The 27,729-nt window shown below is 37.1% G+C and overlaps 1 protein-coding gene across 1 annotated transcript; it reads right to left on the reverse strand.

The window, feature by feature from the left end:
• Nucleotides 1-432: 432 nt before the first annotated feature.
• On the reverse strand, nucleotides 433-27,406 carry si:ch211-253b8.5 (dysbindin). The gene is made up of 4 exons (XM_058792502.1): nucleotides 27,138-27,406; nucleotides 5,523-5,672; nucleotides 4,370-4,513; nucleotides 433-2,496 (listed from the first exon to the last, which is right to left on the reverse strand). The coding sequence occupies exons 1-4, from the start codon at nucleotides 27,178-27,180 to the stop codon at nucleotides 2,216-2,218; spliced, it is 618 nt and encodes a 205-aa protein (XP_058648485.1). The 5' UTR covers nucleotides 27,181-27,406; the 3' UTR covers nucleotides 433-2,215.
• Nucleotides 27,407-27,729: the final 323 nt, after the last annotated feature.

The raw sequence follows: 27,729 nt of genomic DNA on the forward strand, positions 1-27,729 counted from the left end.
TTGCTTGAATGACATCGCACTACATTCCTGTCATGAGGGTTTTGGTCGTGAACGCTACGAGCAATCACATTAACAGACTGCTGTTCAGGAACGTACTGTCACTTTTTACAAGTACACCTGCTATTTTTACAGGCCTAAATGTGCAGTCTGGGGTGAGTTTAAAATGATGTGGAAATGTTTGTTATGTGAGTTTCATAAATGATGTGATGTGAAAACTAATTAAAACGTAATGCAGGACAGATGACCAATGCTACGTTAACATTTTAATTGTTACTGTAACTGCATTTTTAACAATTCTGATGACTTTACTACTATACTGAAACGTAGCACATAAGCATATGGAAAGAGATGGTGCATCAGAACTCTTTACTGATTTAAAGAGAGTATAGTAGTATTAACCTCTGGCAATTTCTCATTCATTAAAATTTTGGAAATAAACAATTTAATTTTCACCCATACACTTTGGTGGCATTTGGCTTTATTTGGAAAGCAAAGAATAAGGTTCTGTGGACATCAGAAGTGAGAACACATTCCCAACACGTGGTAAAAAAAAAAAAAAAAGAATAATACAGATCTGACGTTCTTAAAAAAAAAAAATCTGACACAACCAGTTTTAGTGTCAACCTCACAAAAACTGTCAAGAGTGGGTCATATTTCACCCCAAATCAAAAGAAATATTAGTTTTAGCTTAAAGCAAATGAAGCCTGTTGATGCTGTGAAACAGTGGGTTGTGCAAATGCTCACAAGTCAAGACATGTCAAAGAACACCCAGGTTTAATTCCCCAACATTGCACCCCTACTTTATAGTCTATTGTCCTGATAAAGGCGAAGAAGTACAAGAAAACTAATGCTCATCAGGATTTTTTTTTTTTAATTTTAACAGTTTTCAAAACAATTAAGCACATATTCCTCTCAAATTCTCATTACTGTAATAAAAATTCATAAACTTGTTTAATAGTTTATTTACAGCAAGCTAGTATCTGTTGTATTGCCTTCTATGTTGTTTTAAATAAATAAAAATTTAAAAAACGAAAAATCTAATAATCTAATAAAAATCACCATTAAGTTACAAAAGAAAATCCCCCCAAAAAATACATGTAAAATAATGTAAAGATGCAAAAAACTTAAATAGTTAGCTCACCTAAAAATTCAAATTCTTTCTCCATCTACTCACCCTCATGCCCTTCTGATCCCATAAGACTTTCATTCATCTTCACAACACAAAGTGCACGAATCCAAAACTTTTAATAATCTACAAGGTCGTAAATGTTTCATGAAACTAGTCCATTTGAATTGAACCATTTAATCCAAGTTTTTTGAAGGGATGCAACCACTTTATATAGAAATGTTTTATGTAAACAATGGCTGACACAAATACATAAAGCACATCCAATATGACAATCCCAGATACGCAAATGTGCATGTGACAGGCAAGAACCCAATGCAGTTTATTCACATCTCAGCTTCCTTGTTTACCATATTTGATGTGCTCTATACACATTGATAAGAAAAAGTCAGACACCTAAATTAAATCTGTTTATCATATAAAGCAATTGTGACTTGAATTAAACTGCTCAATTCATAAGAATTAATTTTACGATGCCTTTTTGACCTTTTGCATCTTCAAACTTTTGCATGGTTTCTTATGGTTTCATGGCTTCTTATATCTTAGGTTTCATTAAAAATATCTACATTTGTGTTTGTAAGATGAATGAAAGTCTTGTTAAGAACCACATGAGGATGAGTAAATGATAACAATTTTCATTTTTGGGGGGGTGAACATTCCCTTTAATGTTATACAGAAGAAGCTTAATTTTCTTTAAGCAAAATATAATTTTATATTTATATATTATAAATGTTTTCATGTGACTCACCACCTTAATTCAAAATGGTGATGCATTTAGTCTCTCTACAGAGCAGTATCAGTCTTTGTAAAGAGCATTGCAAAATATTGGTGATGTGTATATTTATAAACCTATATTGCCAGTGCAAAAGATACAGTAAAATGTTGGTAAGATGCAAGTGGCAATACAAAAATGCAGGTCTGTCAAAGCGTGACACTCCCAGTGTGACGAAATAGGGGCCTTAAATGAGTTGAATTTCACAAGCATTCACAAAGGTCTTTGGTAGATTGATTTATGGCTAAAACCAGTCAACCCACCCATGAAACAGTCTCAACCAAGACATGTTAGTACACTTCCCAAATGGTCAGTAATTAATGAGAAGGCAGTTTATAATGAGAGAGAGCAGACTGGTCTTTTGTGGCATCGTTGGCTGTGGCCGCACCTGTTCGTAACAGGCTATCTTCATGCACGTCTTCATCATCTGATTGGACGACAGGAGTGTTTGATCCGTCCTCATTGGAGGCCTGACTGTCACAGGTGGAGTTGGAGGAAGTGGACAACATACGGGATTTGATCTCACAAGGGTCAGAAATTCTCAAGGACACGTCATTTCTCCTCAATCCATCCTCTTCTACATCAGTGTGGCCAAGAGCTGGAAAAGAAATGGCTGTTTAATTTACTTGGACAAAACTGTTCACTGTGGCATTTTAACTACAAGGGTAGAAGATCTGAACTACATGGCTTCAACATACAATGAGTGACAGCTTCTCATGACACTTCTATGAAAAATGTTTAACATTAAGAGAGTTTTTACTAGAAAGTAGTCTGTTTTCTCTTTAATGACAATGCTACAGTGCTCTAAGCCATTTTATGCAACAGCACATAGAAATGTTCCTATATACCTGACAGACAACTCTGAAATCTCCTGAGAAATCACACCTGTCTCTGTCAAACCCTTCAAGCCCTTTTCACACTGAAAATGTTTAAATTGCTGCCGTATTTTCTTTTCTTTGAACCAGTTGAGCGCAAAACCCCACCTCACAGCCGATACTAGAGAAACCCGTGTCAATACACAATTACAAGTCATCTGCACAAGTTCATTTCATTATCTGATGTAATTGCTAAAGAGAACCAGACTCTTTTTTTTTTTTATTCCCTGACCATTTTCAAGCGACAGCTGAAAACTCATCTCTTTCAACACTATTTGACTTCATGCTAAATTTAAAAAAAAAAAAAAATGGTCTTCTCTTTATTTATTCCTTCCCTTTCTAGCTTGTACTTATTTGAACAACACCTGAAACTTGGTATTACGAGCACTTCCTGTGTCTGTTTGCCTCTTTAAGATGAATCGCTTGATGATTTCCCCAATAAGTTACTTTGGATAAAAGCGTCTGCAAAAGGAATAAATGTAAATGTTTAAACGCTCAGACATACTATAATGAAATATTTGTTATTTATGTTTCTTGCAAAAAAAAAAAATTCTTCAGAATACATTGACGTTTAAATAGCTATTAATGGAATCTATACCACCAGGGATTAACAGGGCCATTTTAACCAGCCAAACCAAACCTTGGTCTTTGCACTATTACTAGTAGTGTGTGTGTGTGTGTGTGTGTGTGTGTGTGTGTGTGTGTGTGTGTGTGTGTGTGTGTGTGTGTTAATCCCCTAAAACAGTTAAACACGAACCACACCCAGCAAACAATTCTAAATATTTAATTGATCATGTAATTACCTTTTTCACTCACCAGCCAATTTGGCTATTATCAGCCATTCAGAACTTCTACAAGCAAAATACCAACAATTATATTATATTATTATAAACAGAAATCGCTGGTTTAGATTTATATTTAAATATGTTTATTATTAAATCTGATTCAGAATCATTGAATTGAAAGCTTTGAGTCAATCATTGTCTGAGGATACAATAAAGATAGTTTAAAAATATGTTTGTTTGTTTGTTTTTGTAATTACAAAGATAAAAGTCTGTCTGCATCCCGCTGATGGATAGGTTTAGAGGCGGACCTTCAAGTTTGCTTTTCTTTTAAAAATCGTAAGTTTTGGTACAAACCACATTGTATGAATCATCATACAAAATTGCCAACTTGAAAACCGCTGATTTTTTTCACGAGATCAGGTTAGTCTGCACACCACATACTAAAAATATGATCTTATTGGCAGTAACTTTATCACTTCCAGCAGTACTTCGCTTTCAGTGAGGATAGAAAAAGTACTGCTTTGCATACTACAGGAAACCTTTTAGGAAACCGTGTGCTTGGTTAGAAAACAATGTACATTTTTTCCCCTGCCATGGCAATTTTCAACAACAAAGTGACATGAGCAATGGAGACTACCAGCAATGCTATGAAGTTCTACTACAAATACCATAAGGAAATGCAGACAGTGGATCATATCACCTACCACCTGATACTGTTGTTGGATACTGAAGTCAAGCAAGAACACCAACCGGCAACCTATAGAAATATAGAAACCTGTTGACTGCTATTTAGACTGGTTTGGATATGTACCTGGAAGAGGGGATGTCAGTGATCCTTCCTCTCCGCTGGCACTGAAGAAGACATCCAAGGCCTCCTGATCAGAGATGTCCATCAGGTCCATCTGCTCTAGCATATCGACGTTCACCTCCATTGATGAAATACTTCCCAAGGGAGCTGCAACAGGAGAGTCAGACATGAGATACAAACACAGTTATTAGAGGTGAATATGTTGTATTTGGCTACTTATAATCTTATATATTATTATAAATATTTGTATATTTGTATTATTATGTATTATTATAAATATTTGGGGAGTATATTTGTAGCAATAGCCAAAAATACACTGTATGGGTCAAAATTAATTTTTTATTTTATGTCAAAAATCATTAGGATCATGTTCCATAGTAAATTTCTTACCAGAAATATATCAAAACTTCATTTTTGATTAGTAATATGCATTGCTAAGAACTTAATTTGGACAACTTTAAAGGCGATTTTCTCAATATTTAGATTTTTTTTTGCACCCTCAGATTCCAGATTTTCAAATAGTTGTATCTCGGTTAGGATCGGACAATATTTGGTCGAGATACAACTCTTTGAAAATCTGGAATCTGTGGGTGCAAAAAAAAAAATCAAAATACTGAGAAAATTGCCTTTAAAGTTGTCCAAATTAAGTTCTTAGCAATGCATATTACTAATCAAAAATTAAGTTTTAATATGTTTACGGTAAGAAATTTACAAAATATCTTCATGGAACATGATCTTTACTTAATATCCTAATGATTTTTGGCATAAAAGAAAAATGGATAATTTTGACCCATACAATGCATTTTTGGCTATTGCTACAAACATACCCCAGAGACTTAAGACTGGTTTTGTGGTTCAGGGTCACATATATGTATGTGTATATGTACATATATGTATATTCATGTAAACAGATATGTATCAATAGTTTATAATAGTTTTAAAAGACTGTTTAGTAAAATACAGAACTTCTGTCAAAATGTAATATTTTAACACTGTTAAATTGTTATAACATTATATGTAATTATAACACACACATACATATATATATATATATATATATATATATATATATATATATATATATATATATATATATTTTTTTTTTTTTTTTTTTAATAAAAGAGTCCCACCCATGTATGTGTGTGTTTAAACTCACGTCTCTTATAATCTATCTGCAGGTGTGCAGAGGAAAGGTAGACATCCACATCGTGTTGAAACACCTCCTCAAAGAATCGTTGTCTCTCTCTCAGCCTCATTTGCTGGGTCGAATCTGCGTCCGGGACTCTCTGCGCATGTTCTGTCTCAGCTACCAGAAACAACAGACAGTCACTTCACTTACAGTTTATATCAACATCAGAATATTCGCTCAAACTACATGTGTACACTTTCATGAAACAGTTAGTTAGTTCTAGTAGAATAAAGAAGAAGCTGCATTCTACAACTCCTATAAAAAAATACATGAATAATATAAAATTAAAACATAAGAATAATAATATTTCCACCAGCAGGGGGCATAAGTTACCACTTGAAATCTCTACACTCACTAAATGTTTTCAGTTTGCGTCTCCTTACATAAATATCTAACCCTGACCCTAACACAATTCATATGTCCATAACCTCATATCTTATATTTTAAATGCAAATCAAATTCAGACCTGTGGTTCGAAGTTGTTGTTGTTTCTCTAAATTAACAAAACGTCTTGAGTGATGTTCATTTCAGCCAATACAGTAACAAATAAGAGTGCCCGAATGAAAAGAGAAGATGAAAGTAACACAATTAGAAAGAGAACATGGTGTACTAAATGCTACACTAAGACAAAATAAAGAAACGTGTAGAATAAATGAGAATGTGTTAGAGATATTATGAACATCTTGTATCTGTTGGTTCAGTACGGTTGATTACTCACAGGGCTGATAACCCTTCTTTACTAAAGCCTCATTTGACAAGCTAGAATGTAGTGTGTATTAGACTCTTAAGAATATAATTAAGTATAGGATGCCATACAAACATTTGTGTGATTTTCTGACAAAAAAAAAAAAATGCACTAAAAGAAGTCACATCAAAACACATTTATTTATAATATCACAGTATTCTTTTTTATTTTATTTTATTTTTTTATTTTTTTTTAAACTTTGTGTCATGTACACATATACTGACACCTTGAAACATGGTACTGCCACTGCTTTATTGAATGGCTAGTAACGTGAAAGCAGGCAAACAGAGATGTTAGTCATTGGTCTATATGCAGAGACCTCTCAATGTGTGGTAGCTCATGCACAAGGATCTCCAAATAGACAATATGAGTCATCTGCCACCCTGACCCCAGGAACCTAATAAAATCATGAACAGCCAGTTCTGAGCAAAGCAATGCTGGCCAACTTCATTTCAGCTTCCATCAGATGCAGTACGGTAATATAATCACTTAATAGAGGCAGTATATTAGTAGACCAGAATCATTATGTTTTTTTTTTTTTAATTACACAGAATCTCTACAGTGCACACAAGCAATAATCGAGCTAATTATGGGTTGCCAGTATGACATGTTCAGCCTGACATTTGTGTTTCACTGTCCTTGAAAAGTGACACAGGAGCACACATCAGCTCAACTGAAATAACAGCCCTAAAGCTTGCACCATGGCTGTAACGTGTTTGAGAATAGCATTCTTTTCCTTTCACAAGTCATTAATACATCCAGACTCACAGAGACAGTGTCCCGCAATTCAACCATAATTAGAAGGCACAGGCTGAGCCTCAAATAATTGGATCTGCCTTTTAAACCTGGTCTAAAATAGGAATAATGTAAAGATTATCTGGAGTGTGCTGCGAGGGCTGAGGGCATTTTCAGCTGCTATCAGACGAGCTGTAGAACAGGGCCGTCGTCTGAGTGGGATTAATATGAACACTGCCCCAGCATTTTCTGGACCACTGATTTTTTTCAAGACCAATATATATGTTGCATATGTGATTTTTGTTGATTATCATATCTGATAACCCTTCATCAAGCTTTTATGAACCATATAAAATGATTTAAGATCATGTAGAGGTCATACTCTTGGAGAAAAGAAACGCCTCAGTTTTGTTCAGAGACCTAAACAGAGCAAAAACAGTGCATATGCTGGTACTTATATGCCCAAAAAGAAATAAGAATTTTTGATAGCTTGTAATATTAATCTTTATAACAGTATAGCAGACTTCTTACGCACTAATCTTGCATTTACTATATAAAAATAAGTAACAATTTTGCACACAAAAAAATACACATGTACAACCTGAGGGTGAACAATTTAGAATTATAAAAGGCCTTTTATTTGCTAAAATGTGTGGACAAGTTTTGATCATGTTTATAATTTAGAGGCTTTAAAAATTTACGCATGAAATATGCTACAGTAGGCTTTATAAGGTTAAAGAACCAGTGCAACTTTAAAACAGACCAGGCATTCAGTACAGTGTTTATTAACCATATCTTTAGAATGCTGGAAAATGTACATTCACACAATATATATATGAGTAACTTTCCAAAACAAACTGCCAACTCGTGTTTGTATTATAGACAGTGTGTATATCATCCATCACCCATGTTTGAGAAAATGTCTCACATCACTCCAAACCTGTACGCATTTCTTTCTATTGTGTAACACTTTCAAAGACTTCAAAAAAAAAGTGAGTAAACAATGAATGATGAAAGATTTTTTTTTGGGTGAACTACCCCTTTTAGACACTACCAAAAAGAATGATCACAAATAGAATCTCTTTACTATCTAAATTATTTTTCTAAGATAGCAAAACCTTTTGGAGAGCCTGGGTAAGACTGTGATGACTGCATGTCTTGTTTTTATTTCCGTTTAAAGAATTCATGAGTCATCACATTTGACAGGCAAACTGCCACAGTAGGCAGTTGTGTAAGGTTTAGATGGGGTCATTCTCTCTGGCCTGGTGGCGGCAGTGAGGATGATGGGAGGCATCCAGGGGCCACAGCACTGTCACTCTGAATAACTTATCAGATCTGCACTAGCTGACCACCACAGAAAGGGCAAAGGGGAAGCTAGATGTCCCATTTATGTTTCCATGTTTCCATCTGACAGCACTGTGTGACTCAGCACAGTGTGTGTAAGCAGGTGGGCAGTACATTGAAAACGTAATATATATTTGTGATGGTTTACCTGCTATGTAATCATTTTAATTCTCTTTTTGTAATGTGCTTACATTGGATTAGTTGTGTCATTTTTTTAACTTGCAAGAATGAGAGGTTGTTGTAACATATCATTTAAAAAGTTTGCTAACTGTCAATTTCAATGAACCAATTCAACAAGCGTATCAAATATCAAAGTCATCCATAAATATAAAAAATAAATATCTAATGAATAAATATCAAAGTTTCGGGACTGGTTAAATATTAATAATGTTATAAATGTTCTTGTCATTTGAGGAGTAACATAAAGAGTCTTGGAAATGCATATGCAACTTATGTCTTTAAGTTGTTTATTTGCCAAAAACTATAATTTTCTGCAAATCTTTGCCAGTTACGAAGGGATTTGGATGAGTCGATCCACAAAAGCTTTGGCGCCTATGCTCTATATGAATCGTCAATGTTCATGTTTTCTCAAGCAAAAAAAAATAAAAAATATTTAATCCACTTAAATCACATATTCTTACACTTTTTGACATAGATAAAATATGTTGAAGGTACAAATTATTTTGGAACATGCAAAAGCAAAAATAATCAAAGAGAAAATTTCAGAGCATTGTTATGGTTCCATTTGTTTTTCTGATGCTTAAAAATCTTGCGTGTGTTTTGTGTGTGTGTGTGTGTGTGTGTGTGCACCTGATATTTCCTACGTTACGGGGCCAAATGTCCTCAAAAAGATAGTAATACCAGTAAATTTTGACCTTGTGGTAAAATTTATTTGGTCCCCATAAGGAAAACATCTTATAAATCATACAGAATTATTATTTTTTTTTTTAAATACCTGTAGTTTTGTTTGTAGAGTACAACCTGAATTCCGGAAATGTCGGGAGATTTTTTTTAATTTGAATAAAATGAAAACTAAAATACTTTAAAATCACATGAGCCAATATTTTATTCACAATAGAACATAGAGAACATAACAAATTTTTAAATGGAGAAATTTTACACTTTTATCCACTAAATGAGCTCATTTCAAATTTGATGCCTGCTACAGGTCTCAAAAAAGTTGGCACGGGAGAACATCTAGCAACTAATTAAGTTAATTGACATCAGGTCTGTAACATGATTAAACATGATAAAAGAGAGGCAGAGTCTCTCAGAAGTAAAGATGGGCAGAGGCTCTCCAATCTGTGAAAGAGTGCATAAAAAGATTGTGGAATACTTTAAAAACAACGTTCCTCAATGTCAAATTGCAAAGGCTTTGCAAATCTCATCATCTACAGTGCATAACATCATCAAAAGATTCAGAGAAACTGGAGAAATCTCTGTGCGTAAGGGACAAGGCCGAAGACCTTTGTTGGATGCCCGTGGTCTTCAGGCCCTCAGATGACACTGCATCACTCATCGGCATGATTCTGTCATTGACATTACTAAATGGGCCCAGGAATACTTCCAGAAACCACTGTCAGTAAACACAATCCACCATGCCATCTGATGGCAACTAAAGCTCTATCATGCAAAATGGAAGGCATATGTGAACATGGCCCAGAAACACTGTTGTGTCCTGTGGGCCAAGGCTCATTTAAAATGGACTGCAGTCCAGATCTTTCATCTATAGAGAACATTTGGCGCATCATTAAATGAAAAATACATCAAAGACGACCACAAACTCTTCAGAAGCTGGAAACCTATATCAGGCAAGAATGGGACCAAATTTCAACACCAAAACTTCAGAAAATCATAACCTCGATGCCCAGACGTCTTCAAACTGTTTTGAAAAGCCTGTAGCAGGCATCAAATTTGAAATGAGCTCATTTTGTGCATAAAATTGTAAAATTTCTCAGTTTAAACATTTGCTATGTTATCTATGTTCTATTGTGGATCAAATATTGGCTCATGTGATTTGAAAGTCTTTTACTTTTCATTTTATTCAAATTTTAAAAAATGTCCCAACATTTCCGGAATTTGGGTTGTATATAAACTATTAATTGTTCTCAACCTCCAAACCTCAAAAAGCAATTTATTGTTCCTTAGAATTCATTCTAAAATGATCAGTTTAATTATTCCAGCTGCTGTTAGACGAGGTTACACAGATATACCCACACCAGATATAGCTTGCTAGCTGGGACTCCTTCTGTATACAGACATGAAGTAATGATGCAAAGACAAATGTCAGCAAACTCAGAAACCAAACTGATCCACCCAAATTTGAAAACATTATTACAAGCTCACCATTTGGAATCAGGCTAAGGTAACGATATAGTTTAACCCAAAAATGCAGGTTTAAGGCTTATAACAAATAAAAGCATACATTTAGAAAACATATTTTTTCATTTCATGTTGTATTGTATAGAAACACATTCCTTTAATCCTGCAGAGACAAACTAAGATTGTAGCAGGAACACAGTAGGACTAAAATAAATCCTTCACCTACAGTGGCATTCTAATATCCAAATGTCAAAGCATTCAACACATAAACTTCAACTTGCCTCTTTGAACCCTGCAGGGATCTCCTCTTCCATTTTTCCATGACCTTGTCCAAGTTTAATATTTAAAAACGTACACCAGTGTTTATATAAAAGGTTGAGAAGGTTGAGGCACTTAAAACTCGACAGACTTGCCATGAATGGATATTGCATAACTGCGGTGCTATGGCTTCGTCCTTGACATCTGCCATGCTCATATTTGCGTGTGTGCATGTGTGTGAAAATTAAATGATGACTTGGTGCTTCTGAAATAACACAGGGTTAAGTGCTTTGCTCAGGGGTGCAGCTACAGTGTGTGTTTTATTCTCTGGCATTCCCTTCCAGTCAAATCGCGTTTTCTCTGACGTGATCGAGAAAGGAGCAAGTCAGGGAAAATGTGATTTGACTGAGCTATTGTCCTTAGAAAACAAAATTTTGCTGCCCACTGTTGCACTTAGCGAAATGCCAGTGCAGTGGGCATGGTGTTTATTCAGGTCAGCTGGCAGAACTGGCAGAGCTCATGAGTGTTCCTGACCTGTGGGTCACATATCAATTTGTAGGCAGCAATAACTGCATACTGCTCATTTTATGTTCTCTTTATATTATTTTTGGTGTGAGCAAATGCAAACACTGTTGTATGGACATAAATGATACCTCAAATCATGCAGCTTGTTTTTCTAAGCAATCAGACTTATAATTTGGGTCCAAGTCCAGCTCACTCTCATAACAACCCTTTTGAAAAAGAAGGACACTTTAGCATAAAGAATACTTATTAAGGAAATAATGTACTTTAAAAGAATACACTTTTCAGACATTTAACTGCATGTTATTTACAATTAAATGAAAGTGTATATTAGTTTAAATTTGTAATAAATGCTAACAGTTGAACTAATGAGTGCAGTTTTTGACCATGATAAGTACATCATTTTAATATGTACTGCACTATACTAACATTAATTTATGTTAAAGTATATGGTAAAGTACTTAATTTTAAAAAATGTAATATCAAAGAATGCACTAGAGGGAAAATTATAATCAAGTACTTTGCATGTGCTTCAGTATGATAGTACGTAAAATAAGTATACCTTTTTAAAGCACAACAAAAGTCATTAAAGTAAAACATTTAACATTATTACAAAGTATATTTTTAAGAAACAGTCACATGAAGTGGTTATCTTTAAGTACACTTAAGTGGCTTTTATTTAACTTATTTAAAGTACAGTTTTTTATTCTTGTATTTAAAGTAGACAGCAAGAGCACATTTAATCAAATTAAGAACACTTTTTTCAGAAGGGAATTTATAATCTTCTCTGGCCCCTCTGAGGGTAATGTTTATGGGTAGGGTTAGGTGTGGACCTTCATGGTGCTGTTTCACCAACAAATTGTTCAAACTGTCATAGATTTAGACTGAATAAATTCATATGAAATTTTCAACTTGTACAATACTTCAATCCTCAAACTCCCATGAGACTGAGTTTGTGGGTCCTTTGACCTGTGCCATTAAAAAACACAGAGAACACTCAAAGCAACCATCTAAGTACACCCTAGAATAGAGGCAGCCGTCCCCGAGGGCTACCCTCCTGCAGACAGTTCCATCCCTGCTTCAACACACCTACTGTTATTTGCAAGTTAATCCTGAATATATTGATTAAATTTACTCTTAAATTTAGTGTTGTAGTTGAACTGTACAGGAAGGAAGCAACTACATAGAAACACTCTTGCAACCACCTAGAACCAGTACCGGGCCGTGGAATAGTTACTACCGGATTGCAAGATCATTCTGGGAAAAAAGGTTTATAGATATGACACTCATATTTACTCAATATATTTATTGTGCTAACAACTGTTCTAATCATTATGTATTTTTGTTTGCTATATGCGATTGCTATGGAGTGCCACCCCCCTCCAGCCATTCAGCAAGAATATTTTCAAAACATAACCAGTCCGTGGTGTAAAGGCCAGGGGCTTTCCGGGGCTTTTCCGACGGTAAAGTTGCCCCCGGTTTGCGATTTCTGCCGAGAGTAGGGGTGTTTTTGATCGTGGACTATAAAAATGTCTCCACGATTTGCTTTTTTGAAGAAATATCGTAGTATCGTACTTCAGCGCGCATTCTATCAGCTGCAGTTCTGGCGCTGCCGTCTCTGTACAACGCCACGTACATTCAGTGTTAACTCAGCGGTGGAGTTACTCTCACGGGACACTGCACTTATTCGCAGTCACCAAAAGTACATTATCTGCATCTGCTTCAAAGACTTACTGGTTAAACATTTCATTCGTGTGCTGTTCTGACGAGCGCCTTCTCTGAGCACATACACCCAAAGCGCGTGCTCTAAAAAGCCCGTCAAACAGCGCCTGATTACTGAAGTTATGTTTTGTGCTAATACTGTCAAAACACACCAGGTTTATGTATAGACTCAGTTGGTTATGTCTAAAATGAAGGTAAACAGCTGAGAGAAACACATGTGTGCCTGTATATTAGATGCGTGCAGGTCTTAAAGGGACAGTTCACCCTAAAATTGTAATTTTGTCATTATTTACTCACTCACATGTTGTCCCAAACCTGTATTAATTTCTTTCTTGTGCTGAACACAAAAGAAGATATTTTGAAGAATGTGGGTAACCAAACAGTTGCTGGTTCACATTGATTTTAACAGTAGGGAAAAAAATACTATGGAAGTCACTGTAGACCAGCAACTGTTTGGTTTTCCACATTCTTCAAAATAGCATTTATTTTCAGCAGAAGAAACTCGTTCAGGTTTAAAACAACTTTTGAGTGAGTAAATGAAGGTATAAAAATCAAACACTAGCTTTAATTTTGGGGTGAATTATTCCTTTAATGTTAATAAAACACCAAACACAAAGAGAAACATCACTCAACATCATCTTTGCTCTCATTTTTTAATAACAAAGATAAAATAATGACAACGATTTTTATCTTCACCTACTTTGGCCTAAATATCCGCCATACTTTTTTATATTTTGTTACCTTGAAAGGCTTTGTCTTTATAATAGGGAAATTAGTTTGGCTATACTGCTCAAACAACTTGGAAAATAGAAAATCCAACATGACAATGAATTGTGATAATATTGTGAATCGTGATATTTCTAAAAAAAAAATCGTGATATTTTTGCCATATCGCCCACCCCTAGCTGAGGGGGACCAAACCCATACAAACCCAGATTGTGATACATTTATTACATATGATGTTTTATTAACAAGGTTCAGGAGGAGCATGATCAGATAATCAGTCTGGCCCAGGTGTGCCTCGTCAGCTAATCACCTTAACAAGCACATCAGGTGTATATATACAGCCAACTCACCTCTGTTCTATGACAGTTTTCCAGCACTTGGTTTTGCTCCTTTGCTATCATTATCACAGACGCATCTTTCTGGACAACGACGAGACCTGGACTGGGGATTTTTCGTAAACCCCCGTCGCAATCTGCAAGTCCTAAACTCACTCTTTTTTTCAGCCAGTCACCGCCGGCCAAGCACCAGGCTTCATCGTGGCCAGCGCTCTGCTCGACCAGCCACACGCTCTCCACAATGCCGAGGCTTAACCTCGCCTCCACCAACATCCTCGCATCTTTCGGCCATTCCAATATATCCTCTGATCGGAAGCGGTCAGTATTTGAGCCAAGCAAACGCTGATTTATTCCGACGAACCATTCTCACGGAGGGCAAACAAAGCGGATCTGTGCGATCCATTCGTTACACTGCAAATTAGCCAACCTCACTCCTAAATCCACTCCAGCCGCAAAGGCGGCCAATAGATCAAGCAAAGCCTTACTCATCACCATCATCGTCCCGCACAAGACCCGGCTCTCCTAGAGCGTCCGGTCGCATGCAGCAGGCCTCAAACGAGCCTGGGCCGCACCCCAGTTCTCACTGCAGCAAAACCTTCGCTCCGGCTCTACTTTTCACCGCAGTTCTTCCGGCCGCAGCTCTGCATGTAGCCGGACCTCCAGCTCTCGTAGCAGTCAGCCTCCGGTAGCAGCGCAGGCCATGTTGCAAATAAACTTTGGGTAAAGTCACTAAAGCCAGGTTGTTTGTTGCTAAAAGTTGTTAAACAACGTAATGTCATTATGGATGTCGATGTCATTTTGGTAACCTTGATGCAAACTGCGTAGATCACACAAGGAAATTACTCATTTCTGTATTTTACCACTATTTTAAATTACACATCACTCAGATAAAATGTAAAAGATTGTTTGAACTTAAATTTCTGAACAAAAATTGTTAAAAGCCGTCATGTTTTCGCCTGTTACTTCTAATCCCTCTTTCTTTTTCAGTGGTCTCCAGCTCCCACAGCACACGCTAGCGTGAGTCTGCCTCCACTAGCTGCACAGGCTTTTCAGGATGTCATAAACCCCACTCCTGTGGTCTACAATAGCGGAAGGAAGCGTGAGGCTGCCTCCACTTGTAAATCAGGCCCACACATCTCGGGCTTTTCCTCCTGTTTCTAATGACCCCTTTTTCTTTTCAGTCGCCTCCAGCTCCCATAGCAGACACTAGCCCAGAGGCCGATTTAAAAGTCAGGTTGCCTCTGCTGCAGGGCTGTCAAATAAATTTGAATTTTGAATACTTGTCGAATCCAAAATAAAAATCCTCATTCGAATACAAAAACGATGCATTCGCATTTTAGGTGTGTGTGTCAGGCAGCCTCATCAGTGGCACACAGAACGCATATTTCGCACATTTTCTAAAGTGACATCACTTTTAGACTCTCATCTCGCACAAGAGAGAAGCATGTTAGAAATGTATGTAAAATGTCTAATTGGCTCTCATCTCTTTGTATTAAACCACGCATACATGATGCTGTTTTGTTCATCATTGTTTAAGCAACTTAATTCTTCATATTTGGTTCATAAAGATTATGCACTTTTTCACAGATAGTCATGTTTTATTGCTTTAATAAAACTGCATTAGTAATATTTTGCTCCATGTGGCCTCAGGAGAGAAGCCAAATGCTTTTTCCCCCTTACTGAAATTATGCCTTTCAAATTCGACTAGAATTCTAATATTGATATTTAGGTGGAAAATTCTAATTTAGTCTTTCAGCCATTTTGACGGCCCTACTCTGCTGTCAATTGTGTCCCATGCTCCTTTCCCCCATAGCTCCTTACTTCATTCAAAATAACGTTGTCTTCCAGATCAAGTTCCGGCTCCCCTCGAGATTCAAGACGCAGCAGGCCATCAGCAAGCATGGGCCACGCCCCAGACTCGGCCGCTCCTCACACCGCATTGCCTCTCTCCTCTTCTCAATAAATCACTGTGGCGCCTTCAGCTACAGCGCCACACACAACGTTGCCCGATGGCTTGGCTTCCCAAACTCCTATCCTTCCTTCTACCTCTGGCGGCAGACGCTAGCGTGAAGCTTCCTCCGCTAGCCACTCAAGCTCAGCCACCTTACACTCACCCTTTCACTACTCCTTTTCCCTATCAATGCCAGCAGCCCCTGCTGCAGACATCCAAGTAGGGCATCATCAGCCAGCAACGCAAGCTTACTGGCCTTCTCCCTCATTTCCTTCTACCTCTTCCTACATGCTTCCCTACGCACCAAAGGCTAATCCGTGCGTGAGGCTGCCTCCGCAATGGTTTCGGCCCCTCCCTATCTTCCTTCTAACCCTTCTCTCCAATCTAAACCCCAGTACACTTCATTCACTGCAGTACCACTACCTACCCCACCGAATGCTGCAGCTCAGGTCTCAGATTCTTGCAGAAATGCAGAGTGCTGGCTCCGGAGGAGGACCCTTCGCCATCCCCAGTTCCTCACTGTTCTCAACTCGTTTCCCTATAACACATCCTTCAAAGCCTCTCCTCGACGCATCACTCAATTCTTCCCTCCAAGCAGGTTTACCCAGTATCATCCATTCATATCCAACAGCTGATCCAAGCTCTCGGTCGATGGTCATCAGATGCCTTCAAGAGCTATATCAGGACCAATAATTTTCACAAAGAAAGCCCATCTAACTCTGATCAGTTTAACTTCATGCTGCCACTGCAGTACCCTGCTCATTTGATACCGCCGCTGCAGTGCCCCACTTAATTTGACACTGCCACCGCAGTGCCCCGCTTAATTTGATACCGCCGTTGCAGTACCCTGCTCATTTGATACCGCCGTTGCAGTACCCTGCTCATTTGATACCGCCGTTGCAGTACCCTGCTCATTTGATACCGCCGTTGCAGTACCTTGCTCATTTGATACCGCCGTTGCAGTACCTTGCTCATTTGATACCACCGTTGCAGTACCCTGCTCACTTGACACCACCGTTGCAATACCCTGTTCATTCGATCCTGCCGCAGCAGTGCCCTGCTCATTTGATACTGCCGCTGCCGTGGGCTCTCCCTTCCGGTGCAGCAGAGCTGCGGCTCCCTCCGGTCGCAGCGGGAGCCCTCCATCCATCGCTTCGAGCCCCATGACTCACTCAGCATCAGACAGGGCTCTCCCTTCCGGTGCAGCAGAGCCGCAGCTCCCTTCGGACGCAGTGAGAGCCCCTCACCCGGCCTTCCGTCGTGCTCCTCATTTCGCCTTCTCGCGCAACCTAATTTTTCTTCACGACAAGCATATTTTGGGGGGCTACTAACAATTTTCTCTCCGGCTGCTGTCCCATGTCATTAGCTTCTTTTGGGGAGTTCTCGGGGTTCGGGCTCTATCCCAAGCTCGGAGCCCTCCCTCCGGACAGCACGCCAAATATGCTTACTAATTGCTAAATCATATTATATGTTAGTGCGAACTCGTGAAACTAAGTATAATTCAACTCTCGGCTCATATTTACTGATGTATCGCTGGAGACTTATATAAAAGTTATAATTCAACTTTATTTGGAGTACTACTTGTGCACAATGCACATTTCATAGTATTAAGTTTAAAATGTGTTGTAATGTCACTATTGATGAGGACTGTATGGTCTTTGAATAATACTGGTCTTTAAATTTAAAGTGTACCTGAAGTATATTTTCAATAGTTCCACTGTAGCACAATCAAATATACTTCAGTATCTCTTTAGTTGGACTTCAGAACTACTTCTGCACAAAGTGCATTAAGTAAAAAATTAACTGTTGCAATTTAGCAGACTTTAAGTATACCAGTTTAGTGTACAAAAAGTACATTTACAGGGTATTTTTATTAAGTACATAAATACGTAAATGTGTTTGTAGCATACTTAGCATGAAATTAATTACAAATGCATTTTAGTGTGTTTATTTTTCACTAGGACACTTTTGCAAAAGACAACAATGTTGATTCAGTGTTGATGCTGCAAGATGCGATTTAGCTGTAAATCAGCTCAACAAAAGACAACAGTACCATCGTCCAACTTAATTACCTTCAAATTTCGTCATCTGATAGTGTCAGTCAATGGGCCATATCAATAAATTACTGAAAGTTAAGTGTCTTTCAGACCCCAGCTAAGCAAGCGAGAAGACCACAGTGGCCAAACTCCATCAGGTGACAGAAATAAAGAAATGGAGAAACTAGACTCATTTGGGGCACCTGTCGTCCTCTGGCCTAAGTGCTTGAACACGGTATGATATTAAACGAGTTACATCACACTGGAATTAGATGGGAAAGGAAGAGTTGTAGTGTGTCCATCAGGTTGGAAAATATGAGTCATGTAGGTCCCATAATTGATCCGCCAGTGTTTTCTAATAGGACTGAATCAGTGATTAATTTTAAGTGAATGACTCCATCATGAGGCTTTCTGACCCTGTCCAAAATCATCCAATAAGATCATTCATAACTCGAGTAAACAACCACATGAGAATGAGATCACTCTATTTTTCTCTTCCTCTCTCAGTCGCAACTTTTTCTGGCATCCATCCCCCTTTTTCAGACTGTGTTGTCCATTCACACAGCAGTAGGCCGGGAGGGGTGAGAAAGACTTGTTAGATCAAAGCAGAAGAAAGGCGGATTGTCTGTAAGGACTGATTTGTCATTCCCTCCATACAAGACAAAGCTCTGTTTCCACCACACCCCACCCCCAGCTTTCTTTGTCACAGTGGGTCTCGCACTAAAGCATTCTGGATTATGATCCAGCAGAGTACCGGAAAAGGCACAGCAATCCATGCAGGCCCTCTCAGAGTCATGCCAACAGTCCCAACCCTTTCAGACACAAGTAAAACCATCATGTAGGTCTTGAGTTGAACAGATCTTGGCCTCTCATTCACAGGAATGTCAGTTTGTATAAATAGTCATATGTTTGTTTAATTACTTACCACAGTAGGAATGCCTAAACCACACATCAACTTCTTCCAGGCATCTCACCCAAAACAATGACATTTTTCTTCTAGGAGACGACTTTCAGAAGCAATTACGGACCAAATAACAACGTTAAAAAAAACAGTCCACCACATCCCTCTGAGGACAGTTTAAAAACAGGACATGGGAAATGAACTTTCCAGATGAATGAGTTAAAAGTTCATGTGTTAAACCTCAGGGACTAGAGAGCAAAAGCCTGATTTACTAACTAAGAAACCATACCTTAAAGGGATAGTTCACCCAAAAATGAACATTTTGTCATTAAGTACTCACCCTCATGTCGTTCCAAACCTGTAAGACCTTCTCTCATCTTCAGAACACAAATTAAAATATTTTCATGAAATCCGAGAGCATTCTGACCCTCCATAGACAGCGATGTAACTGACACATTCAAGGTCCAGAAAGGTAGTAAGGACATCGTTAAAATAGTCCATGTGACATCAGTGATTCAACTGTAATGTTATGAAGCTACAAGAATATTTTTTTTTTTGTGCACAAAGAAAACAAGATTAATGACTTTAACAATTCCTTCTCTTCCGGGTCAGTCTCCTCCGCTATTCACGAGAGTACCACAACGCATTACAATTGAACCACTGATCTCACTATTGGACTATTTTAACAATGTCCCTACATTCTTCAAAATAAAGGTTCCAAAGGAGGGTTTTTGCAAGGATGCCACAGAAGAACCAGTTTTGGTTCCCCAAGAACCTTTCAGTGAACAGTTCTTAAAATAACTTTTTTTCTTTTCTTTCTTGGTGTGAAGAACATTTTAATAATCTAAATAACCTTTTTTCCATTGTAAAGAACCTTTAGTGGAATGAAAAGGTTCCATGGGTGGTAAAGGTTCTTTGTGGGACCACTGATATCTTAATTTGTGTTCCAAAGATGAGCGAAGGTCTTTCGAGTTTGGGACAACATGAAGGGTGAGCAATTAATGACAGATTTTTCATTTTTGAGTGCACCATCCCTTTAAATACAGATGCTGATTTCTCCCATTGAAGAATGGTTTTACCCGCTTTTGACAACAAATATGGTAACTTTGGATCAAAATGGCCTTTCTGGTGGTTTTGAAAGAAATGGGGATTTCAAACCCACAAACGAAAAGGAGTGAGATCTTTGGATGAAGGATGTGGTATTCAGCTGTCATTACAAACTCTTAAAGGGATTACTTCACCCAAAAAATGTAAGTTCTATAATTTACTCACCCTCATGTCATTTCAAAACCACAAGACTTTTGTTCATCTTCAATGCACAAATGAAGTTTTGAATGAAACCTGAGAGATTCTGTCCCTCCATTGAAAATATATTCCACCAAAATGCTTCAAAAAATTCATGAAGAAATCGTAAAAGAATTGAGTGGTTAATTATGTCTTCTGAAAAGGCTTGATCACTTCTTCATGTATAAACATTGATCAAAACACATTAAATATGCTAAATGGAAGCACAAAGAGCTTTCTTGACAGTACATTATGTTGCTGTATTCATAGTTTAGCATGGCCTTGACTGCCTTCCTGCTTTTATAAAACGGTTCTACTATATATTAAAAAATATGAAGGAAACAAATTTTCATTAAAACAGTATTTAATTGATTAAGTGGCGTCGTTCTGCTAGCTTCCTTGACATAACAGAACTTTGCTGTGCAACAAAAATGAAGATCTACTATGGTGAACAAGTGTTTTGTGTCATAGCTGTTAGCAGGGATTTTTACACAACGTTTTTGAAACTAGTTGACTGTTTTATTCAACGGGTTTTAAGAACACCCATCAAACATAGTAAACTCACTATAACACACAACTTCAGATTTCTCTTTCACTTCCTGCTTTATTTGTCAACTATAAGGAATATGTTACCATAAGTATGTTAGCCTCAATGCTAAAAATATAGCCTCAAAACTCCATAGGATACTATAGGGCACACATATCCAGGATGCATAACAGTGTTAAAATTAAATGTTTACGGCCACAAGTCGTTGCAAAGCATATAGCTTGAGGATTTTCTAGAAGCAAGGCCCACCCTAACAAAAACATAGCTGAAATGTGGTACTTTATTCACTAAAATAAGTTTAATCTTACCATATCCAAAAACTCGCTCACTCTGCTGTTATTTAATAGATTAAATGCACTAAATTTAATTGAATAGTACATGGAGACACGTTTTTAATTAAAATATTCATATTAATCAAGGATTTATTGACTTTTAATGCACCTTATTTTGAAATTTTCAGAATACATGCTTTCATATTTTTCTTTAGTTATGATTTAAATTTATTCACTAACGTTACACTGTATTACTAATGTCTCATTTCAGTTTTAGTTTGGCTCTAGTTTTGTATTTATTCCAGTTTATATGAAAAGGTTCATGTAAATTAGTGTGGATTAAAATTCATAAACAAACTAAATCCTTTTCACTGAACACGTTAAAAATAAGTTTGTAAAAGTTGTCGGGAGTGCGGTGGTAGTGACATTGAAGGCAAGCGACCGTGGTGCTGTAGTTCGTTTATAGCCTAAGTTTAGCTTTTTAGTTCTGTGCTTTTATTTAGGCTTCAAAATTCATAAAAGTTGTATTATTTTGTGAAGATTATCTTGATGGACAAAATGTGTACGTTTCATGAACTGTGATTGAACACAGAGCTTATTTTTTCCGATAATCCAAAAGCCTATGGACAAATCCTATTGGCTTTTTGTCGAGGGAACCAGTTTCATGCTAACAGCCGATCCGCCTACAAAGTGGCTATCCTGGGAAAAACGGGACGTCTGGTCACCTATCCCTTCGGCTGCTGAGGCCATTGTTTCAGATCGCTAGTTTGCATTTTGGTAGCCTAACCGTCCACTGCGGCTGCCATACTGAGACTAAATATGCGAACGCCCCTCATCCGATTGCAATCCAATGATGGGGACGCACATTTTGAAAGACAAGACAGTTTTGGATGTCTGGTAGTCCTCAAATGATTTAATTCTAAATTTATTATTCTAGTCCCGTCTCGTTTTGTTATCGAAGACGCGGCATAAATTTAGTCATATTTTTTATCATCAGATATTAGTTTTAGCTCGTCAACGTCTCGTCTTAGTCACAGAAAAAAGGTTCGTTAACGAACATTTTTCGTCGTCGTCTTCGTTGACGAAATTAACACTGATGTATAACAACAATGAATACATTTATTGAACAAGTAGTAATACTGATGAAATTCAAAGCAATGTATTATAGGCCTACCTATGCATCTTACAAGGAAAACAGCTGATCTTGTGTCCATGTACTCCTTGGGTCATCACGGTTATGTAACACTAAGTCTCAAGCACAACGTGATGATGTCACAGGCCTGTTATAAAAGATGTCATGTCTACCAATGTCATGATCTGTCAGGTCATTTGCATCTGCCGCTGTTTGTTAGCTTTACTGATCTCTGACCTGCTGCGCTTTCACAATGCCATCCATCAAACTGCAGACACAAGCATTAGTTCACATCATGTTATGAGTGACGTTAAAGGTACCCAAACATGTTTCCAAACAGAAACTTAGAGGAACAACATGCTTCTCTTGGAGCCATGGGCTAGTAGTTAACAAAGATCCATTGACTGACTGAGCTGCGTTCATGAGGGTAATCGTACTTTCAGTCTGGTAAGGTTTTCCTGATCCTGCTCCCCCTTTTCACATCAACATTTCCTGTCCAGTCTGTACACATATCAGTTGCAAAAAGTTTTTAAAAAGCATCTCTGACTTAAGCAAGTACATATGAGGTGAGGTCATGTTTTAGTAATCTTATTACTCATTATATTTGGGTTCATTATGCCATGGAAGCCGTACCAAGGTACAACCTAGAAGAGTCAAAATTACCAAACAGGTGTGCACATCCCAAACACCCAGAACGGGCTCAGGTGCAGGACAACTAAGAAATTTAAACAAAAAAAAGAGAGTGAAATCCGCACACTGAAAATAGCTGCTCAAAATGAATTTATTAATAGCAACATTTCGACCCTCAGGTCTTCATCAGGCGCAACCTAGAAGAGAACATTTTAATAAAATATGTTTTTAGTTATACGTTTTTTTAATGTTTTTTTTTTTTTAAACATGTTAATTACATTTCCTGTAATCACAATAATACATTTAAATTAACTTACAGATGAGTTGTATTAAAATATAAATACATTATATATATATATATATATATATATTTAATGTATTTATATTTTAATACAGCTCATACAGCTCACCTGTTTGGTAATTTTGACTCTTCTAGGTTGTACCTTGGTACGGCTTCCATGGCATAATGAACCCGAATATAATGAGTTAGATTTTTGTGAATTTTTTGTAATACTTTTAAATACAATACTTTTGGATGACTATATATATATATATATATATATATACAACACTCATTTTCTACAGGGGTCAGGTCAGAGGACTGGAATGGCCAGCAGAAGCTTGGTTTTGTTCTCAGTGACCCATTTTTGTGTTGTTTTTGAGGTTTGTGTTTGGATTATTGTACGGTTGGAAGATCCAAAGTCAGTCAGTCACTTTTTGATGTTTTATCTGTTGGTATTTGATAGAATCAGTGATGCCATGTGTCTAAACAAGATGTCCAGGACCTCCAGCAGAAATATAGGCCCACAACATCAAAAATTACAGCAGTATATTTCATTGTACACATGGGGTACTTTTTATCCCTGTGTTCACCAAACCCATCTTGAGTGTTTGCTGCTAAAAAGCTCATTTTTTTGTTTCATCTGACCATAGAAGCCAGTCCCATTTGAAGTTCCAGCCGTGTCTGATAACTGAATATGCTGGAGTTTGTTTTTGGATGAGCGAGAAGAATTTTTCTTGAAACCCTCCCAAACAACATGTGGTGATGTAGGTGCTGTTTGACAATTATTTTTAAGGTTTTCTGACCCCGAGACTCAACTATTTTCTGCAATTCTCCAGCTGTGGTCCTTGGAGAGTCTTTAGCCGCTCAAACTCTCCTCCTCACCGTGCATTAGGACGATATAGACACACGTCCTCTTCCAGGCAGTTCCGTAACATTTTATGTTGATTGGAAATTCTTAATTATTGCCCTGATGGTGGAAATGGGAATTTTCACTGCTCTAGCTCTTTTCTTAAAGCCACTTCACTAATTTGTGAAGCTCAATTATCTTTTGCTGCACATCAGAAATATATTCTTTGGTTTAACTCATTGTGATGGGTGATTAAGGGAATTTGAGCTTTGTTTTCCCTCCTATTTATGTTTCTGTGAAACAGGAAGCCATGGCTGGATAATTGCATGTTCATAATCACCCTGGAGTGCTCAAAATTGTAAATATGAATGGAAATATACTTCAGAGATATTTTACTCATAAGAATTTCTAGGGGTACCAATAATTGTGTTCAACGTGTATTTGAGAAAAACATTAATTTCATAATGAGATTTTCCCCCATTTGCAATTGTTTTAGTTCAATGAAAGGTCAGATTTTTGTGATTTTTTAAATAAAAGATCAAAAGGATTAATAATGTAGGTTTATTTTCAGAGCCTTCTTTGATCATATTTACCAAGGGTGCCAATACTTTTGGCCATGACTGTATATATATATATATATATATATATATATATATATATATATATATATATATATATATATATATATATATATATATAATATTCTTAAACAAAAGAATTAGGAATTGCTATTATCACAGTTTAAATAAATAACTTCATAGTGGAACCATCTGTTAACTTTGGCTCTTGGCTTCAATCCTGTTTGGCATCCAATTAATTTTCTTACTATTGTGAAAATAATACAATTAATTACATTTAAGTGTCTAGTATTACTAGAGCATATTTCTGAAAGTTGGACAATATAACAAAAGCATAAACAGTTACTGTATAAAACAGAAATCCCCTGTCATGCCATGTGTCGAATCTACATGCATATCTGTGGTTTCCTAAACTAACTGAATTATTAATAGTGGGAGTTGCTTTTGAGTGTGTGCGGAATGCGAGTTTTAGAAATAAGGAAACAAAACCCAGAAAGCAGCCCAAATCTCTCCAGCGATCTGACAATGAAGTCATTCACACACACTAACCTCCTAGACACATTTAATTCAGCATCTCTAGCTAAAACAACCCCCAATTCAGCTGCTGTTTCAGAAAAACTAAGATACAGTAAAGTACCACAAAGAACAGTGTGAGTGGAACACACTAAGAGGAATTTCTAGTTCTAGAGTCCACGGGATGAATGACATGAAAATGAGTCATGAGGAAAGTATGAAACAGGGAGTAGAGAAGTCTGTGCTGTCCACCACAAGGAATGTTATCTTTTTTCTCAGATGTCATTAAAACAAGTTCCTAAAGTAAGTAGATGAAATGTTTCCTTGTAACGCCAGTGAAATTTCTTACCATTTTTACGTTATCTTCTCCCACCATTCGATTTTCTGGATTTCCACATATTTTTACATTGATTACTTTCATATCTATCTATCTATCTATCTATCTATCTATCTATCCACCTTCATTCCATTTTACCATGTGGTCTTTTGACAAATCAGAAATATTATCATAATCATTAGTCACACAAGCCAAGACGATTAGTAAATTCCTAGACAATACCAAGACAAGTACAATTCCTGTAGAGTCATTCCACAAAACCTGAATGACACCATCTTAAACATCTGGGGTGCAAATCTCTAAATCTCTTTGACAGACATGGACATTTTACTCATAATGTGAGCAAAATTGAAAGATAGTGTGGCAAATTCTCCTGTGGCCAATCTAATTTCTAGTCTCAACCTCCAAGCATGTGTGTGTGTGTGTGTGTGTGTGTGTGTGTGTAACCAGTGAGTGTGGGAACTTGGATTGTACCCACAGTCCATCTGCTAAAAATGGCAGAAAAACAATCCCATTTAGAGGGATTTCAGTCAGGGTACACACAACAAATCTAGAACCAAGTACGTCTTTGCTCTCTAAGCTTTGGCAGGTCCATCAAGTCAATCTGGCTCTTTAAATGTTTGGTCAAAATAATGACTGAAGCCCCTTAAAATAGAAATTCTACATAACACAGTAGAATAAGAAAACTAAGCAAAACTTAGTTTATTAATGAAATCCCTGCAGTCTACACAGGAAACTTTGATAGACTAAAATAAAACAGAGCCACAGCTCAGACCGTTTTAGATAATCTTTCCTTATTCAGCCAAGGAAGTGTAGAGTACAAATAAGGGAGGCCTATTTAATGGTATCATCGGTGATACTCCAGTGAAAATAACAGGTAATTTGTTTTGACTTACATTCTCATATGTAGATTATGTGAATGTTTACTTTAGTAAACAATTACAAAAATGCCTGTTTTCTGTAGTAACAATCTGACAGTAACGTTGTGTGTTGGTTTAAAACATAATATAATATTTGTTTTATATATTCCATCAAACTTAAATCCCAATACCAGCGTTTATTAAAATACATAAATAAGCAAACAAACCAATCAGCTTCATCACAAATCAAGGCAAGTTGTCACAGGTGTTTTATTTATTTTTTTATTTTTTTAATATAAATAATAATAATAATTAATATAATTATGGTGGTTAAATAATGTGTACTGCAAGTACAAAATGTACTATTGTACAATATGCTTCATAATCATTTTACTATAACAGGTTGGCATGTTTAATAACAGTGAAAAGTTAAAACTTACTGGGCAATGAAAATGGAAATGTTCAACAGCTGTCAAGACTTTAAGGTTTGTATCTTGCAAAAATGATAATCAAAAATAAACATACAATGGGAAATATTCACTGGGGTAATAATGTGACAACTAGCCCCGGTCTTTCTAACACATATTCTTAAAGGACACAATGATTCGTCTGTTAATTAATGACTGGTCATCTGTCATGCTTGTTGTGAAGACAAGTTTAAGAAGATAAACAAAATAAGTCGACTAAAGGTGAAATACTCACACGGCAGACGTTTGTTATGGAGATTCGTCCCCTTTGAGCTCATGACTCCAGAGCGACAGAGATGCACAGCTGTAAAACTACCAGCAGCTTCAGTCAGTCTACCGTCCCGGAGCAAGACTGGACTCTAGCACAGCTCATCTCCCCCCTCTCTCTCTTTCTCTCTCTCTCTCTGTGAGGCTTTAGGCTGTAGATTCAGTAGTGCACGTCCTCTGCAGCAGTGCCAGTGGCCGTATCTCCCTGCTCAGACCCAGACCTCAGGTCTAGGGCAAGTGGATCATACCAAATCCACCCTTGCGGGAGGAGGAGAGCAGAATTTACAGATGGGATCAGACAGAGGAAGGAGGGAGGGGTTATGTAACGACAGAGGAGGTGCTAAGAAAACTAAAGCCAGCTCCTTCTCTTTCTTACATGTCATTCCATGAAAGGAGAACCATGTTTCTGTAACATCTGATCATGTGCACTTAAACACTTATTCATTTTTTTTGTGTATAAGTTTAACTTGAGAGGTCCAAAATGCCCTCACTAACATAATGAAACCTGTTGATTACCAACTAGTGACTTCACAAACTAAATCATGTTTCCATTTAAATCT

This window comes from Onychostoma macrolepis, chromosome 11, assembly GCF_012432095.1.
Source record: "Onychostoma macrolepis isolate SWU-2019 chromosome 11, ASM1243209v1, whole genome shotgun sequence".
Lineage (NCBI taxonomy): Eukaryota > Metazoa > Chordata > Actinopteri > Cypriniformes > Cyprinidae > Onychostoma > Onychostoma macrolepis.